The 20,084-nt window shown below is 44.0% G+C and overlaps 1 protein-coding gene across 2 annotated transcripts in view; it reads left to right on the top strand.

Moving 5' to 3' along the window:
* DOCK1 (dedicator of cytokinesis 1) overlaps positions 1-20,084 on the top strand; it is a 264,142-nt gene that overhangs the window by 203,078 nt on the left and 40,980 nt on the right. For both annotated transcript variants that reach the window (XM_032117142.1, XM_032117143.1), the window contains exons 34-38: positions 3,432-3,517; positions 3,705-3,861; positions 7,290-7,330; positions 8,661-8,751; positions 12,011-12,130. In XM_032117142.1, coding sequence (XP_031973033.1) covers positions 3,432-3,517; positions 3,705-3,861; positions 7,290-7,330; positions 8,661-8,751; positions 12,011-12,130 — 495 coding nt within the window. The remainder of the gene's footprint in view (positions 1-3,431; positions 3,518-3,704; positions 3,862-7,289; positions 7,331-8,660; positions 8,752-12,010; positions 12,131-20,084) is intronic.

Below are 20,084 nucleotides of genomic sequence, written 5' to 3'. Positions count from 1 at the left end.
ACAGCAGGAGGGGAAGCTCAAGGTGAAACAACCCTGCAGCTGGAATGTGGAATTTGGAGCATTGAAGCTCCTGGTGCTGGTGCCTGTTCCTCCCAGCGGTGGCTCCATTCCTCGTTTCCTACCAGCACTCCTTTTTCTTTGCATCAATTTTAACTCACTTTCTCTGGACCTATGTCACTGCTGATACCACGTTCTGCTTGTTTGGAGTTGAACCCATTTACAGCTGTAAATCTCAGTATCACTGAGACAGCCACAGCAGCATTTTGATTTTCACATGCTGGTTATTGATGAATTTCAGATGGATTTAATTCCCTTCAGTGAGAAGTTTCCCCTCGTTTTTCTGAATCTCTCTTGACTTTTAGAACCTGTAATTCCTTATTAAGTCTTTTTGCTGCTTTTGAGCCCTGGGTTAAGCTCCCTTTCCCCGTGCTGTGGATTTGCAGGCAGGACACAAGTAAATGACTCCCAGTTCCTGTGATCGCACTGAACGTGCAAATTCAAATAACTAATCCCCCACAAAGGATTGGTTTCAATCAGTAATATTTTTTAATTCCCTCCAGTTGAAATGTAAATCTGTACATTTTTCTTGGTTTCTGGCCTTTTGGAGAATATCAGTATTCCTCCTTCACTGCATCTGGAGAGCAAGGGAGAAAGGTAATGCAGTGGTCTCCAAAATGATCCCATCATTTTAAATGGCTCCAGATCTGTTTCACAGCTGGAATGCTGTGGAAAAATAGAAAAGGGAACAGATGAAACTGTTGGGAGTAACCACCAACTTTCATAAAAACCTTTGAGCAACGTTTTGCAGTACTCGTGTGCCATTTCTGCATCAGGACTAATTTCTGGTGGTGGGATCTGTCACATGAATTGCACATGGCAAATTATTATTAGCCCACATCAAAATGAATTTATAGCAGCTTGGAGGGCTGGAAGTCCTCCTCATCTGCATCAAGATTAACTTGTCAGCCAGTGCTCCAAATACAGCCTTCATTGAGGAAGACCCAGGCCCAAAAATGATTAGTTGAGTTGACGTGCGATGGCTCACCCTGATTTATTTGCTCCAAGTGAGAGATTGTCACAGACAGAGGAAGCACTGGATGACAGTGCAAGGAAAAGTGGATAATAATGTCCTGTAATCTTCCTGGTATCACCCCGCAAGCTTTCAGTGTCAGCAGGAGGATGTGAATCTGGCTCACTGATGGTGCAGATACTTCCCCAAGCCTCCAGAAAGAGCCTCAGCGAGTGCCACTGGCTCTAATGGAAACACTGGAAATTTGGCACTTCTTCATTTGAGACTAAATCCCATCACAATAATTGCAGGCCTATTTATGCATTAAATTAAATGTAATGCATTAAAAAAAAAAAAGAATGCATTAGGGGAAGAAAAAGAGAAAAGGAAAACTCGAGTTTATCAACAGATGCCAGGTGCAGTGTCCCAGAGCCATTGGCTTGTGCACCTCCAGGGTCACATTCCCACTCCCATCATGGGAAATGATAAACCTCCAAAGCTCCATAAACCTCAGCTGGCGTTGATAAAACCTTCCTCCGTGGAAAGACCACAGAAGGAATTTTAACTGATATTAAATAACATTTATTCATCTGGCTGCCATGATCTGCATCACAGCGACTCCGAGAGAAATACAGGGATGACTGAAGAGCAAAGATAGTGTTAACAATCCTGAAAACCCCCAAAATGCCACAAGTCTGGCTCTGTGCAGCCCAAGAGGCCATTAGGGAAATGGCCCAACAAAGCATGGATTTACAGAGATTTAAGTGAAACTGATAGTGGGAAGATCCTTGAGATCCTGCATGACAAATGCAATTGCTCTTCTCTGTCTGAGTGATCTCTTCCTAAAAATTACATCACCTAAAGGGCTGGGGCTGGCAGTGAGTCAAGAAGTCAAGTGTCATTTCTCACATTGGGTTAGAAAGTCAGTTTCTTTCTGGGCTCCTTAGGGAACAGGATTTTTGTGACTTCCCTGTTTCACCATTGTGTTGTTTCTGTGTTCTACTCAACGCTCTCGTACCGTGGGAACGTGTTTGGTTCTGGGATGGGGTGGGTTGCATTATCCTGCCTTTTCTCATTTTCCTGTCATTATTTTAATAATGGATTCATTGTGTTCACTGTGAGCAGGGACAGGACCTGAGGGAACAGCTGGAGCTGTGTCAGAGGAGGTTTAGGTTGGATATCAGGGAAAGGTTCTTCCCCCAGAGGGTGCTGGGCACTGCCCAGGCTCCCCAGGGAATGGTCCCGGCCCTGAGGCTGCCAGAGCTCCAGGAGCGTTGGGACAGCGCTGCCAGGGATGCCCAGGGTGGGATTGTTGGGGTGTCTGGGCAGGGACAGGGGCTGGACTGGATGATCCTGTGGGTCCCTTCCAACCCGGAATATTTTATGATCCAGACAATTCATTCTTTCTCCATGGGTACATTATGTGCTGTTAATATCACCTGCAGATACAAAGTACATCCCTTGACATTTACAGAATGTTGGTACTCTTTGTTCTTGTGCAGGGGCCCTTTGCTTCTCCTCAGCGTCCTTAGGGCTGGCTTAAGCAGGTGACAGTGGAAAAACCTGGTGACAACTGTTCTGTCACCGAACTCCCACTCTGAGCACTGGGCTCCCATTCCCCTGCCACAGGCTCCCAGCTCACCCAGCCTCTCCTGCTGAGGTCTCTGTCTTTAATCCTGTGGATGTCTGTGCTTATTTAATGAAGAATTAGGAATTAGGAGACTTAACTGATTCATTACAGAGCAGCAGGCGACTAACAGTTCACATTCATTCCTAGAAGCAACAACTAAAGCCCTCTGTAATCATTAAAAATCCAGGGAATTACCGAGTTTGCATTTTAAATTTATATTCTGATGCCCACTTAAGTTTGCGTTATTTTATTATTGCCCAAATAAAATTATTCTGGAGTTGTTTGAAACATCTCCCTTCCCTTCTGCAGGGTTTATTAGCAGCTTTCTCAGTTATGTTCCACTGGGAGTCAATGTCTGTGTGCTAAAAAGGGGTGTCAGGGATGCTGGGGGATGCATCCAGCAGGATTATCCAGCCTCAGGTGTTGCCTTTCTCAGAGAGCTTCCAGCATTTTTGTGTTTAGTTCTGCTGCTGGGGACATTCTGTGTCTCCTTTCTCCCTGCCCTCATTCCTGTCATTAATCTCCTTCTTTAGTTTTCCATAATGCAAATATTTACACTTCATTTAACAACACAACCAATGATTCCTGTAACCAAAGAAGTCCTTGTAGGGCCGGAGATCATCGTGGAGAATCTAAAACCAGAGACTGCAAGCTCTAAAAGTGAATCAAGCTTTAAAGCAGGGGCTAAACGTCTCACCGAGGTACCCAACCAATCTGTGAGGCATTGAGGCTACAGTAATAAAGTGAAATATTTGCCAGCTGATTATTTACGCTTGCTTTGTTTAATTATAGTTCGAAAACGAGATCATCACCAAACTGGATCACGAAGTGGAAGGAGGCCGTGGAGATGAGCAGTACAAAGTGTTATTTGACAAAATGTAAGTGTTGATCAGCAGCAAAATTTATGTCACGGGGAAGTCAGGAGAGAGAGCAATTAGACTACAATGAACTTTGTAGCCCAGAAATAATTAAAATCTGTTAACGATGTGCAATATTTAAAACTGCACCTGAGTCAAGGTTTTTCTCCGTGTGTGATTAACAAGGCGAACTTAATTGGTTTTTCAGTCTCTTGGAGCACTGCAGGAAGCACAAATACCTGGCTAAGAGTGGGGAGACGTTTGTGAAGCTGGTGGTGCGTCTGATGGAGAGGCTCTTGGACTACAGGACCATCATGCACGACGAGAACAAGGAGAACCGCATGAGCTGCACCGTCAACGTGCTGGTGAGCAGGAAAATCACTGCAAAGTCACCTCAAAATCACCCTAAAATCACTACAAAATCATCACAAAATCACTACAAAATCGTCACAAAATCACTGCAAAGTCACCACAAAATCACCCCGAAATCACCACGAAATCGCCACAAAATCACTACAAAATCACCACAAAATCGCCACAAAATCGCCATAAAATCACTACAAAACCATCACAAAATAGAAAATCACCAAGAATCACTACAAAATTGCCACCAAATTGCCAAAAATCAGCATGAAATCACCACAAAAATCACTACAAAATCACCACAGCACTACCACAAAATCACTACAAAATCACTCAAAAAATAATTCAAAAAATCACCATAAAATCACCCAAAAAACCACCACTAAACCACCACAAAATCACCCAGAAAATCACCCAAAGCCCCACTGCTCTCTGAATCCTGCACCTTTAACAGAGGGTTTGACTCGACCAGAGTGTCTGTTGGGATTCTTGGGGAAATTTGGAATGCTTTCCCCATTTTTTTCCTATTTTGGTGAATGCAAATCTCTGAAAAAGTGGGTTATTCCTTCTTTAATTGTTTCTACAGGAAGATTTAAGGAGAAATGTTACAGGGCCTGTTCATTGACATTTACAATTGATGTATAAACAACTCTGTGCAGAAAAACACTTGACATACGGAATGTTGGAGTTCTCTGCCATTTACTCCCAAAATTTCCATGGATTTGCAGTCCCATCTGTATTCTGCTCTCTGCTCAGCCCCCATATTCAAATTTTGTGAAGGAATTGAAGTTACTATTTCATTTACAGCAGGAAAAGCTCGGCTTGTTTTCCTCATTGATACGAGGAAAACTTTCTGGATCCTCTTAGATCCAGAAATTCTGGAGTGTCCACTCCATGCACAAATCTTGGTCTGTTTGGGCTGCAGATGGAAGCAATAATTGTCCCCACTGTACCCACATCATGTTTTTGGTGGAGATTCAGAGAATGAGATTTTACAAGCCTAAAATCAGCACCCATGAAGAATAACTTTCAGAGACCCCCAAAATAACGTGAACTAAATTTGAGTTTTCCATCAGCACTGTTTGCCACTGAGGATTCCAAGCTTTCCTCCTCAGATCATCATCGAAGCTTTAATTTTGTTTAAATACATGGGGCACAGCCAGTGTTTATCATTTATGTGATCTGGATGATGGATTTTGTTCAGGAAAGAGCTGAGTAAATAGTTTGAAGGTTGGTTTTTTTTTGCATATAATGTAGTTTGTAGCTTTTTTGATTTTGCATCTAATGCAGTCCTCAGCTCGTGCAGCGCAGCCTTTACACCGCCCCATCACATCAGCCGTAAACAAAACAGTGCCCACTGGAGCAGGTGAGGACATGGAGGCATCCAATTTGAAATTGGGCACTTATTTTTAGTTTGTTTTTCCTCTCTGTGCACATCAGAAAGCATCAGAATGTTTGGGAAGTGGGCAGAGAGGAGGGACTTGCAGGGTTGTCACTGGCTGGTGGTGCAGCAAGCGCAGAAAGGTCACGGCGTCCTCGCGAGCAGAGCCCTGGTGGAAAGTCCTGCCGGTTCTCCAGGCAGGATGGGGAGCAGCAAATCAGTCACCATGCTCTCTGTGTCAAACTGGGAAAATTCTCTTAGGAAGTTTGAAGTTGTTCCTCCTTCCCTTCATCTGGATACTCAGAGTCTCCTCCCAGGAATTCTTGCCATCCCCATGGGGGATCCTGAGAACACTTGGGGGCTGGGTTTGTTTTCTCCAAGTGTCTCCCAAGAGCAGCTCCTGATGCTGGTTTTTGGCAGCTGAGTTTGTCAGGCATTTGCAGATGATGAATTTTGTGGGTGATGTGCTGCTGTCAGGTTCAATCACTGTGAGCCACCAGGCACAGGCCTGCTGGAGCCACTGGAGTTCCCAGGAAATGCTGGGAAGCGGCGCAGGGCGGAATTTTCTGTTACTTTCAGTAGTCATGATTTCAAAGTTTAGCTTGATTTTACACTCCCATTTTCCCTCCAGGGCCTACTCAGCCTTTTCATCATTCTCCAGGTTCCTGAAGTGAAGTTCATGCCTTTGCAAAAATCTAACCCACGGCTGAAACTCGGCACAATTCCCACGTGGGGTCTCAAAGAGCTCCTAATTGGGACTTTAATGATGCTGAGGGTTTCCTAGGATTAGGTTTGTCTGTATTGATGGTGCTTTAACTTGGAGGGTTTGATCTGCACTTAAGCCAGTGCTGACAGGAAAGGGGCTGAGCCTGGAGCAAAGGAGGCTCAGGGGGGACCTTGTGGCTCTGCACAAGTCCCTGACAGGAGGGGGCAGCCGGGGGGGTCGGGCTCTGCTCGCAGGGAACAGGGACAGGAGGAGAGGGAACGGCCTCAGGCTGGGCCAGGGCAGGCTCAGGGTGGATATTGGGGAAAATTTCCTCATGGAAAGAGTTGTAAAGCGTTGGCACAGCTGCCCAGAGCAGAGGTGGAGTCCCCATTCCTGAGAGGATTTTAAAGCCCTCTGGATGTGGCCCTTGTGGACATGGGGCAGTGGTGGCCTTGGCAGTTTGTTTTCTGAATTGAACCTAAAACCAGTAAGCAGTTACATGAACTTAAATATCCCTGGAGTAACCCATCATTCTGCTGTGAAATGGGGATTCTGTCTTGCATTCCAGTTCTCTTTGAAGGGATCACTTTTGTATTGGATTTATCCCTCTTTTAGTACTGGGTGTGTGCTCTTCTGGTGCCTCCTCAAACTGCTTTAATTTAGCATTGAAATATATTTAATTCAGTGAAGAAGGACTTTCTTCGTTGTTTTTTTTTCTTAGATATATTTTATATTTTGGAGGCAAACTTGAAATTAGATTCAGCAGTGCCTTGAATCTTTCACCCAGTTTATCATATTTTGCATTCACAATATTTGCACTGTTAACTAGTTTATCTCAAGGCTGGAGGCACTCGGAGGAGAGGGATGCTAATGTGTGACATATGCAACCAGATAAATAACACTAATCTAACTTTTGATTTCCAAGGAAACTGTTAGAATCCAAGAGCAGATGATGTATTGCTCAACTAAGGTTCAGAATTTTCAATCCATAGAACAACTGTTGCTTAAAAATTACAGGTTTTTTGTATATTAGAAAACTTCCAGCTGAAAATGGTTAATGATGTGTGACTCGCAAATGCCAGCAGCAAATTTCTAGCAGTGCTATTCTGGCAAACTCTTAACGTTTGCAATGAGACAGAAGGCCTAAAACACTGCAACATGAAACATCCCAGCATTCGAATTTGTGAGTTAAATAACTTGTGTTCCATCACTGGAGGCAAATTTCATTTTGCAGTTTGGAGGCTGACGTTATGCAATTATGAATTTTTAATTTGGAGCCTGTTCTGTGTACATTCCAAAGTGTGAAATCAAAGACTTTGTAACCAAATTATGTTGTTTTTCAGAATTTCTACAAGGAGATCGAGAGGGAAGAGATGTACATAAGGTTTGTAAACATGACTGGTGACAAACTGCCTGACACAGGCACTGTAATTGGGGGAAATTAAGTTCGTATTAAGCAGTCACTTGGGGGCTGGAGGACAAGAGTACTGAAAAATCACACCTTGGCTGAACCTGAAGTAATTCAAAATCTTATCTGCACTGAGAACAGAGTGCTGGAAGTGAAAGTCAGGAGATTATCTCTGTCCCCTTTCTCCAAGTCCTTGGGTTCCATTACAATGAACACTGAAATACTCAGGAGCCAGAACTCTTCTGTTCATGAGGAAAACAAAAAAGTCAAAAGCTGAGCAAAGAAATGATGCTGCCTCCTGGTGAGGTACAAAAGATGTGACTTGGAATAAAAACAGCTATTAAACAATACCTGATACTTATTTTAAACTTAAAGCTTTCAAAATCTCTTTTCAGACAAAGTAAACGTGGAAATTGGTGCTTTCTGTGAAAATGGGGTTCACAGCCCCCCATTTGTGCTTTGGCTGACAGTTGCTTACACTGTTGTGCTAAAACGATGGAGTTTGTGCTTGTAATGCTATTTTAGGTATCTAAATGTCACTCAATTCATTCTCAGGTGCTTGTTATCTTTTTGGAAGAATTTTCACTTGTGAACTCTCTTCCTGTTGTTTAAATGGTTTTAATTGGTCTGTTAGAAGCTTGCAAAAAGAAAATTGTGGACAAACACATGGAGTTATTTATTATTATTTAGGTCTGCCCTGCTCAGCATCTCTGTGAAGACAAATTGCCTCTCACGGTCAAACCCCCATCCAAATTCTCTCCAATTTCTGTCAACAAACTTATAATTAACGTCAAACGTGAAAGTATTTTCACTGGCTTTTTCAAAATAGAATTTTTAATAGTTTTGTGGGGATTTTTTTAAATGGTCAGTAAAAAAATCATCAAAGAAAACCCAGAAGAGAATCCCCTTCCAGAGGTGTGATGATAGTGGAGTTAAAGAAGGAAATTTACTTCTGTCCCCGTAGCTGAACTGTAAGAGTGCTCTGTCTTGCACAAAAGCAGCATTGGGTATTTTACTCATCACAAGTCATCCATCTGGTGTTCAGTCAAAGATTGCACCCGATGATCTCAGAGGTCTTTTCCAACCTTAACGATCCCATGATTTTCTGAGCGTCCTTTGAGAACGACACAGCGGAAATGCAAATGGTCCTAAAGGTTGGCTGCACACAGAAATGTGAACTTTAACCAATCCCACAAATATTTACTTGTTTGAAGATAGACTTGAACCCTTGTAATCTTCAAAAGAAATGGCTGAGTAGCATCCTAACCCCACTCTTTTTAAGAGCCACTGTTTCTGTCGCTGGCAGGTATCTGTACAAGCTGTGTGACCTGCACAAGGAGTGTGATAACTACACAGAGGCTGCCTACACCTTACTCCTGCACGCAAAGCTCCTCAAGGTAAACCCCAAAACACATCCTGAGTTGGGGAAATCCCAGCAGCAGCCAGCCAGGGGGGCGTTTGCCACTCAGAGCAGCTGCGCTTCGGGCTAACAGCTCTGTGCTGGGTTCTTTTTGCACATGGAATTCATACGCGAAGGAAAGCAGCACTTCAGTGGGTGGCAGAGGTGGATCTTGACCTGATATGAAGGGAATGTGGTCAAGTCAGCACTGCAAAATCCAAATTGCAAATATCCACATTGTGCAATATGTGAAAGCCTCAAACCAGATGTTTTAGTAAATCAGCTCTCCACAGATCTTTGTGCCAAGGAGTGCTGGAGCCCATTCTCGAGTGCTCTTGGGTGTCTGGAGTAGATTCAGTTTGGATTTCAGAAAACTATAGAGAGATTCAGATGGCCTTCTCTCCAAGTTCATGCTTTTAAAAGGTGCATGTCATTTTAGTGCAGTGTTACCCAGCTTAGAGCACATTTAAAGAGGCACAACAATATTGCTGCTCTTCAAGGAATGTTTGCGGTAGCCTGCAATATGCACAAATAACGTGTTATCTGCAGAAAGTGCCTGAAGTAAAGCATTTGAGTGATTAACACTATCCACTGCCAGCCAGAAATGGAGTGAAGCTGTATTTCAGAAGCATTAATTCCCTGAAAACGTTCTGGAGAGAAGATGTTGTCTCTGACATGCAGCTTTTTTACGTGCTTGTGTCACAAATGTGGGAGCAGGTACCCACTTTGCTCTCCTGGCTAGCATTTAGGAAGATGCTGCTCTTGCCAGCAGACACTTGTGTCATGAAATTGCATTTAATACATCTGAGTCATCACTGAATTCCTGTTTTTATGGTTTATGTTTTACATTTAAAAAGCAGTTAATGGGAAAAGCAAAAATCTCAGTGTGATCAGAATTAGAAGTTCTGGAAGAGTTGGCTTTAGTCCTGCTTGTCTTCCTCACATTTCACAACCTGCAGTGAAATCTTTCTCCCTCAAGGAGTGCTGGATCTCTTTCCACTCCCCTCAAGGACAGGACCCCCCAGGGCAGAGAGTCAGGGACAGAATAATTGAGAATTTCATTTTCCCCTTCATCTCCTGCTCGTGCCAAGGGTGTTGCAGCCTCCTGATCCAGGGAAAGTTTCCCTTCCTGTGGCAAGGGATGGGGCAAGATGGGTTTTAGGGTTCCTTCCCACCCAAACCAGCCTGGGATTCTGTTACTGCAACCTGCTGGGCCCATGGTGCCCCTCTTCATCAAGGAGATGGATCTCATCCGAAGCAGCCAACTGTTCTTAGCAATCCTGGCTTTAATTTAAGCAATCCCCAGCAAAGTGCGAGGGTAAAATATCTGTTTTGAAAAGTTGAAAAGGGGAAGGTGTTAAATGAGATCTTCTGATGGATGCACTGAGAGTTATTTGTACCTCAAAGCTGAGGAAGCTGCATCCAAGCCATAATAAGACTAAATGTGATGCAGAGTGTACATGTGCAATTTAAATGAAGACACTCTGAAATATATTTACTGTATTTTAAAATAATCAGAGGGTTATTACACAAGGAAACATCTCAAAGATTCATCTGCAGTGCAAAAGCAAACTGTGAGTTGTGCCCACTTCACATGGATAAACCTTTTAGATGGGATGAAGGATTCATTCCCTTCCATGGGGGCTGTGTTTTCTGAATAAATGATGGAACAAGCCATTCCATAAAATGATATTCAGACTTTTCACCTGGCATGGCTTGGACTTGTTAGACATTTTACTTTCTGTAACCTCAAATTAGAGTTGAGCCAGTTGTGGCTTTTCTTAGAGAATGTGTTCAGCGAGCAGGTGAGAGTCTCACTTAATGTACTTCTTCGCATTCCATGGAAGAACTTCATGGGAAGAAATACCCATTTTTCTTTCCTTCTAATGCAAATCAATAGACACAGCAAATGCCAGGGTAGGGTTTGTCACAGGTTTTCTTTCCTGAGTGGACATTTGTTTATAAGTGTAATTTCATTATGGGCTGGAATTAGTTTATTGTAAAGGTGTATCAGTATCTCAGTGCCTGCTCCTGCAGCCCTTGGTGGAGGGAGGAGTTCAGTGTTGCCTGAGGAGCAGCAATAATTTGGGTGCGTAACTGAGCAATTGAGTTTTTCTGTCAAGCCTCAGGACAGGATTTTCAATGACACTCATCACTGGCAGATACTTCATCCCCCTGATTTTAATGGGATCACATTGAGGGCAAGACTGAGAGCGCGTGAGAATTTCACCTTTAAATTTGCAAGAAGGCTCTGTCTGTGGGGAGAGAGAGGCCAAATTACTGCAAGCTGATGAAGCACACTCAAGAAAGGAGACTTTTGTTGTGTTTTCAACCCTTTCTGTCAAAATGGAGGTGTTCAAAACTAACAGAAGATAGTGGCTCTTAGCATGCTGGAAAAAATGCCATCACACTGCAGGCTCCAGCAGGTTTGTGCTGCTCAGAAACAGAGCTCAGGACAGAGCTGTCAGAGGTGTCTGCATGACCCAAACAAACATTCTGGCCAAATTAAGAAGTGATTGGGTGCAATTTAATAATATATAGGAGGTAAAATAACAGTAATTCTGGAAATGAATCTGGGAGTTGCCCAGAGAAGCTGGGGCTGCCCCTGGATCCCTGGAAGTGTCCAAGGCCAGGCTGGATGGGGTTTGGAGCACCCTGGGCTAGTGGAAGGTGTCCCTGCCCGTGGCAGGGGATGGAATGGGATGACCTTGAAGGTCTTTTCCAACCCAAACCATTCCATGATTCTGTTGACAGCTTTCCCTTGATCCATCAGTCGCTTGCTGGAGGAGCCAGAGCTGCTAATTGCAGACAGGCTGGATAAAGTTAATTGTGCTTTCCCTGCCTCCAGAGATTCTCAGCGAGTTGGAGCCATCTCATTTCCCTGCCTGCAGCCCTTTCCTTTGTGCTGATGTGTCTGGGCTCCAAGGCTTCTCTCACATAAAGTGAAGTGTTCCTTGTGTCCCCAGTGGGTTGTACCCATCAGCAGGCCAAGGTCGCTCTCATCAAACTCACCAAGGAGGGGCAGCCACCTCCAGAAGCTCCCTTCCAGCTGATAGATGTAATTAGCCTCCAATTACAGCATCCAAATAAATGATCCTTGTGCCCAAGGAAGCAGAGGGCACAACTGTGAGAAAACCCTTCATTGGTGCATTAACTGCAGTACCACTTCGTTAAATAAAACCCCTCTCTTTAATTTAGCTTCAGAACTCAAAACTTTGGATTTGCTTTCACTTTTCCCCTTTTTTTGTGTGATTTAGTGGTCAGAAGAAGCATGTGCAGCCCATCTTACCCAGCGGGATGGATACCAAGCTGCTACTCAAGGACAGCTGAAAGATCAGCTCTATCAAGAAATTATCCATTACTTTGACAAGGGCAAGGTAAAAAGGGAAGAAAAAAAGTGCAAATGTATTTCATTGCTTTTCTCTCGAACTTATAAATTTAATAGTAAACATAGTTTGCATCCGGTGACCTTCAGGAAGCACTTACAGGTAATGATACCACCAAAAAAACAGTCAAAAGAAATCACTGGTACATTTATAACTGCTGTGTTAAGGGTAAATATATGGGTATGTGGTGCCATGGAGTAAATAATAAAGTGATGCCTGTAATTTGGAGGACTCTTTCTGGCAGTTACAAGAGCTAATGGAATCCTTCAGCTCCCCTTGTTTTGCCTTGTGTACACAAAAATAATCCCTCAGGGCCTGGATGTCTGTGGTTCATATCATAAATATCCTGGGATGAGGATATTTCATCGCTATTGCATCGTTTAATGCAGCAGGAATTTGCATTTGGCAGTGCTTGGTGTTGGAGAGGAAGGGGGTTAACGTGGGAGACAGGGATGGATCAGTGTTTGGATATTCCAAGCACGAAATTCAAGTACAGAAGCAGGAATCTCTTTGTCAGAACATTTCAGAGAAGTAAACTTGGGGTTTAACAGTGATCTCTGTAGGGTGAACAGGAATGGTGTTTCCTGGTAGGACTAGAATATTATCCAGCCAGCCCATCCTTTCCAGGTGAGTTTTTAGCAGAATCAGACTAAAATACTAGAATCACTTTGATAGGAAGAATCATTTCTATCATTTTGTTAGAAACTTTGCCTGAAAAGTTAAACTTTATCACTTACCTTAATGCAATGTTTAAAAGTTGTTAGTGAGTGATGCTAGAAGTTGCAGTTCTAGACCGGGATGAAAGTTGTAAAAATATAATTCTGGAGTGATGAACAAGTGGCTGTTTGGGGCTGGGGCTGGTGGAGGTGACTTGGGGACAGAACTGGTTCCTGCTGCCCAAAAAGCTTGTCCTGAGTCAATGAGGAGAATCTCATTTGAATGAGGGTCACAAAAGATTTAAAAGCTTATTTTAATCTTACATTCCTGTCTGGAAGGAAAACCAGAAGTTGCCTGGTTTTATTTTGTTGCTTTATGGGCTTCCTGTTAGTCCTTTAGGGTATCCAGGCACTGGGAATTGTTCTGCTGAGCACCAGTTCTCTGCAGAACTCAAATCCCAGGAGTCCTGTGTGATTTTTGTGTGTGTGTGTGTGTGTGAGGAGATGATTAATTTCCAAAGTTCTCTTTTCTGCTTACAGACATTCCTTCTCTCATTTTCTGGTCACTCAAGCTGGTGATAATTTTTCATATTGCTCCGTGAAAAGGGAAATAAAAAAATCAATATACACTGGGATATTCATTTTAGGTGAATTTGCAAATGTCAGGAAGCTCCAAGTGGAGGTTTCCAGTGTAGATTGAAGGTAATCCTCTCATTTGGGATGTTCTGACATTAAGTTAAATTAACTTCTTGCATGTCCTTGTGCAGTTTGCAAACGTAGCCCAGCAGCTGCTTTAACTCCCTCGTCAGTAACACCTGAAACAGCCTTTGCTGTGCATTTTTGGGACACTGAACCCCTGCACAAACCAATTCCTCTTTTTTGGGCCGTGACCACCCAGCTGGGTCCCTGCCTGGCAGTTCACTCCAGCTTGATCCCACTTGTTTGATTTCCCTTCCCATAAAGTCAACAAGAGGTGCCAAAAGAAGATCCCCACCCCCTGGACAGCTGCAGAGCCACTTCCAGGCTTTTACAGAAGCTCAGGAGTTTCGTCTGAAAGTTGTGAGCCTGTGCCTCTCCCACCCCAACCTGCCTGATGGGAAACTGGATTTGGGAAGGGAGGGACATGTGGGGGTCAGAAACATTATGTAGAAGAAACGGAGGAGAGGGATTTCCTAAAACTGGGTTTAAAACATTGGCTTTTTGCTTTTTAAAGGCTTGTGTAGTTCAGCCTCTCAAAAATCATGATCCCTTTCTCTTGGCAGAGTAATTTCCCAGGGGAGGCACGGTGCACTTGTCTATTAAAACCAACCATGAGGCTTGTCCCTTAAATACTGGCATTCATGGGGAGGTGAATTTAGATTTCATCCTCCATACACAGGCTGGAATGGAGTGAACATCTCACTTCTGGCCCAGAAGTGCCTGAGAGATTTGTAAGAGAGTAAAAGGGAGAGTGGACTTACCCTGCAGGCAGGAGTGTGGCACCTCATGTGGGCTGAGAACAAAGTGCTGGCCCTCACCATGAGTATCCCTGGTACTTGTAGGTCAAGATCCATTTAAGATCCCTCATTTTGATTTCTATTCTTAATCTGCTGTTCTCAGGAAGTTTGCTTTTTTTACCTGTATCTGACTTTTGGTCCTTAAACCAACCTTTTGTAAAGCTGAGGTACAACTTTCACCTTTAGTGAAGAAGCATTTTTGAGAAACACCTTCTGCATTTTGCAGTTGTTCTACTTTATGGATTTGATTCCTGGTTAGTTGTGCTCTTCATTCCTTTTCTAAGCTCCTTCTTTCCAAGAGGAAAGTTGTTTCCCTGGTATGGGCATCCTTTCCTCTCCTAGATTATTCTTCCTCACTGCTCTGCACTTTCCAGTCTCCCCTCCATCTCTCTTGGCTTTTGCCCTTCAAATCCTTATCCTCAGGCTTATCCCAGCAGTCTGACCCATCCTTTGAACTGCTCTCAAGTGTTTGCTCTCTCTGTGTTTTCCTGAAGCTTTGTGATTTCCAACAGCCCTTAATCCAGGGACTTCACTGGAAGCTGTTGGGTTGGAATATCCCAAGGCGAGAAGGGAAAACAGTGACGGGAGTAAAGGGATGAGGGAAGAGGTGACATTTTTCCTGTGGGAAGCAGTTGAGGGAAGTCAATGTTAATGAACTCCTGAAGCCAAGGAATGCTCCTTGGCAAAGGTAAGGTGCTGTTTTAAACCAGGTTTGTGTGGTCTCTGGAGCCACGAGGGAAGCAGCAGCTTCCTGCCCTGTTCCTGTTCCTGCCCAGGGAGATGTGGGAACACCAACAGGCTCAGGTTTGCTGGGGATGCTGCTGCCCATAAATCAGGACAGTTTTCCCTCTGCTCTCCATAAATTGAAAGTGTTGGTCCCAAGGAGAAAAAAGGAAATAAACGCACACTGCTCATTTATTTCTGCTCCTCCTTTTTCCCCTCCTCCTCCAGAAAAAAGCTTTTACTGCTTTACAGCAGCCACAGAACAAAAAATATCTGAAATTACACAGCAAATGCCATGCTTTGGCTTAAAAGGCCTTTTTTTCTGGCTCATGGGATGGCATCAAATGGCTTTTTTTCTTCCATCTTAACAAGAGAGTGGTGAAATTCACCTGTCTGCCAAAAATCTGTGTGAGGCTCGTGGCCAGCTCAGCCCTGGAGTGTGTCCTGAGAGCTGGGAAGGACAGAGAGTCTTGGGAGAGGGAGGATACAGAGTCTGTTCCAAAGGAATATATTTATTTGTTTAAAGGCTTTCCAGCCTGGCTCTATCTTGGATGCAGGGCTACCAATAGAGAAGTGCTGAGTTTTAGCATTTTATTTCAAATACTAAGCCTTCATGTTAGTTAATTACCACTACCTGAAATTTAACCAGCTTAGAAAGTCCCTCACACGTCAGAATATGGCACCATAATATTCTTACCCCAGACTATTTCACTGCTCCTGACCGTTAACTCTGCAGGAGCTCAGAAATACCCTGAGATCCTCCTTTGCTGCTATTAACCTCAAAAACTAAATTGGATGCTGTAGCTCTTTCTGGCCAACAAGCAATCCAGCTTGAAAAATAAATTAAGTGGCTGGGTGTTCCCTAAAAAAGATCTCCTGCATCTCCAAAATCTTGCCTGTAACAATTTGCGTCTCATGTCTACACAACTAAATTTAGGCTCTGCACATTTTTCCTACACCTAGAGTATAAAAGAAGCATTTTCCTTCCAGTATCAGCAGCCTCTCTCCCTGGTACCCTCTCCAGATAAATTGTTTCTCCCATTAATGAGTTGTACCTCGTACAAATCCTGTGTTGTAGCTCCCTGTACGACTCATTTCTCCAGCAGACTTGCCATGTCCTGGGCAAAGCTGGGAAAGCTTCCAAGGCAGGAAATCTGCGAGGCAGCAGATTGGGAGTTAGTGACCTTCAAGAATATAGATTTCATTTATCAGGATCCTGGGCCACAGCCGTGCTGTCCTCACCTGAATAAATTGGCTCTGGAGCAAACAGCTGAATTTTTCAGAGGGTTGTGCAGGGATGTGAGGCACACAGCCCCTGTTTCTCTAAGGATGGCAGAAAAATCTCCAGCTTTGGGTTGGTTTTCCGTGATGTTGGAGGTGTCACGGTGCAGCTGCACAAGGGAAAAGCCAGGTTCAGAAACAGCCTCAAGTTGCTCCAGAGGAGGTTTTGGTTGGATATTAGGAAGTGTTTCCTCATGGAAAGGGTTGGCAGGCAGAGGATCAGGCTGCCCAGGGCAGTGGTGCAGTCCCCTTCTCTGGAATTGTTCAAAAAATGTGTGGATGTGGCACTTGAGGTCAGGATTTAGTGTTTAACAAGGTGATGGTTGATGATCTTAGAAGTCTTTTCCAACTTTAGTGATTCTCTGGACTCCTGGACCTCTGGAGTTCAGGGCACTCTCCACTGGAGAAATTGAGTTCCATAATGCAGCTTCTCATTGTTCCTCTGAAGAACTGAACAGGAGAGTTGGGATTTCCAAACAGAGATGTTGGAGCAGAGTGAGATTTTTAAGAGGCAGTAGAAAAAGAAAGTGGGTGCTCTTCCCTGAGACAGAGCTCTTGGCTGGAGAGGGACGAAGTTAGAGACTGGCAAAAATGGAAAGAATCTTTTCCCCTTTATCCCTTTTTTATCATGCATTTGCAGTACAGTAGAAAAAGTGCCTGAAAGTGTTCCATTAAAAATAATGTGACAAAATGTCAGCAGGGTAGCCTGTAAACTGACTTTTAAAGAAACTTTAAAGGAATTCCAATAATTTAAGCCAGAAACAAATGTTGTTCTTAATATCTGAAGCTGCTCTGCTGATAGAATTGGGATTGTTCAACCTGGAGAAGGATCCAGAGAGATCTTAGAGCCCCTTCCAGTGCCTAAAGGGGCTCCAGGAGAGCTGCAGAGGGACCTGGGACAAGGGCTGGAGAGCCAGGACACAGGGAATGGCTTCCCAGTGCCAGAGGGCAGGGCTGGATGGGAGATTGGGCAGGAATTGTTCCCTGGGAGGGTGGGCAGGCCCTGGCACAGGGTGCCCAGAGCAGCTGGGGCTGCCCCTGGATCCCTGGCAGTGCCCAAGGCCAGGCTGGACATTGGGGCTTGGAGCAGCCTGGGACAGTGGGAGGTGTCCCTGCCATGGCAGGAGTGGCACTGGATGGGATTTGAGGTCCCTTCCATCCAAACCATTCTGGGATTCCCTGATTCCATGGTCTGGTTTTCTCCTTTTCATCTCCACTTCCTTGCTTAAGAAGCACACAAGGATTATGTGATGACTGGGTGTGTGTTGTACATGAACTAAATCCGGATCACATTTAATTTGAGGATTCATTTTTCAGGCTCTGGAACATTTACAGAATCCATTATTAATACTAATATTCAGTAACATATAAAGGCTTTGTTCAGGCTAGAGGAGGTGCAGTGGAAGCAGCCTCTGCTCCGGTGTGTTTATGGTGTCAACAGACAAGGGTGGGAAGGTGAAAAAAAAAATCAAAGGAGATTTAATTCTGCTGAAGTTGTTCTTTAATCAGTGGCAGTGCTGTTCTACCTATAGGCAGTGATGTGTAGGCAGAGTGTGTCTGCTTTTAGAATCACTGAATGGTTTGGCTTGGAAAGGACCTTTAAAGGTCACCTGGTCCCACCCTCTGTCACAAGCAAGGGCATCTATCATAGACCAGGTTCCTCCAAGCCTGGCCTTGGACACTGCCAGGGATCCAGGGGCAGCCCCAGCTGCTCTGGGCACCCTGTGCCAGGGCCTGCCCACCCTCCCAGGGAACAATTCCTGCCCAATATCCCATCTAAATCTCCCCACCTGGTGCTTTGCATTCCCAGACATGGTTTGGGAACACGTCTGTGCTTATCCAGGAGTCAGTGGGAAGAACCAACAGAGCTTGTTTACAGTGCTGATGCAAATCAGAAATGATTTAGACTTCCATTTGTTTCCAGTCTCATTTTGAAGAGGGACTGGTTAAATCTGGAACATACAAACAGGGAACAGGACAATGATGGTCACACCGTTGTCTTTGAAATTAAAATATGCAGAAGTTATGGGTGACCAAAGTTCAGAAGAGAATGGCACTCAGAATGAAGGAAGGTTAAATGATTCTGAAAGCTTTCACTTGCTGACTTAACAAGCAACTGAATATTAGTTCAGTTCCTATAAACTGATGCTATATTGCCCTTCTGAGTCAAAATTAACTCACTGTGTGAAAATGTCCTCCTTTTTCTGCAACTGTGCCTTTACTCTTAAATTCATGTTAATTTTGTTTAGAAATAAAAACATGCTCTGTATCATCATGCTAGATTAGATCCATAATATGGATAAAAACATTCAGATCCTTCCATTTGCAAAAATTGCATGGCAGAGCATTCAGGCTGCCTTGTAATTTCCTGCAGACGTGATCCCTCATTACCGTGATTATAATTAGTCCTTCTGATGCGTTTTTCACCTTCAAGGCACTTTACAAACACGAGGCAACTCATGCTCATTCCAGTCCTCTTCCCTAGATAAACAACATTCTGAACCTTGTTGGAGAAATAAGGAAAATCAAGAGGAGGGGTCGAACACCACGTGGAGCTGCAAGGAAAGGTTAATGAAGAGCCAGGTTCTGCTCCTTGTGAGCATTCATGGCTTTTTTAGCTCAAATTAGGTCACCCCTTTGTCCAAACATCATCCCAGCTGGTTTTTTCAGGACTCAGAAGCTCCTTTCCCCTCGCTCAGCCCCACAGTGCAGTTTTTAGCCCTTATTTTGTCTTCACTTTGAGGGCAGAAATCTCTCTCCTTTCTCCCTGCGATCTGCTGTAACTGTTCTTCCCTGTGCAGTTCCTCATCTCCTGCACCATCAGCAGCTCCCTGCCTGTCCAGGCTGCTGCTCTCCAGCCATTCCTGCTCAGTTTGCCAATCTTCCAGTCCATCCCTCCACTTGAAAATTGGCTCCTGGTTTCCAAAGAGAAGCAGGGATGAAAAGTGAACCAGTGCGACCCATCTTGCTTTGGTGGCGTTGGCATGTTCCGCTTGCTGAGGGTTCATCCTTAACGTTTTATTCTTATTTTTTAAACCAGCATCTAGAACCAGGAATTTTTCTAATAGCCTTTTTTTTCCTAATTTCCTGATATACTGAGAAATGCAATTTCAACTTGCAGATCAAAAGACAAATGGAATTCACCTGACACTGATTTTGGGACTTTGAGTGTGGAATGTTATTTGTGTGGTTTGGGGAGCTTCTGGTTTTTGGGGTGTAAAATATCTCTTTATTTGCACAGTGCTTTAAAGCAGATGGGATTGGGGGATTTTTATGGGATGGATACAGGGATCAGTTGTTGTGAAGGTTTCCTCAGGTCATCATTCCTCTTCTCTCCCCAGCATACACCTCCCACCATCACTGGAAGTTGTGGTGCTTCATCCCAAACTCCCTGTTCCCAAAGGTGGATGTTTTTGGGGACAAATGGGGAATTCAGTGTTCAGCCCTCCCCCTCAGCCCTCCTTCATCCACCTGCTCTTGGCTGCTACATCCCTTCAGGGTTCCACCAGGGCAAGGAACGTGTGGCCTGATGCTGAGAGGAGAATGAGGTGGTGTGGCCAGAGGATTTAAATTTAAGATGAAGGCTAATACAATCTTCATTTCTAACTCATGCTGAATCTCATTTTTATAATAAAGTGAGGTCAGCAATGCCAACCAAATTTCAGCAGCAGAGGCAGATCATCAAGTTTGATCTTAGATAGCCTGGTGTGCTAATTTCAGCATATTTTTGGGTTTGAGTGGTTCTTTCTCTTTGGAGTAGAAAAAACAAATGAAAAATGCACATTTAAA

The sequence above is a fragment of the Corvus moneduloides genome, chromosome 8 (genome assembly GCF_009650955.1).
Source record: "Corvus moneduloides isolate bCorMon1 chromosome 8, bCorMon1.pri, whole genome shotgun sequence".
NCBI lineage: Eukaryota > Metazoa > Chordata > Aves > Passeriformes > Corvidae > Corvus > Corvus moneduloides.
This window is presented reverse-complemented; position numbering and strand designations above follow the sequence as displayed.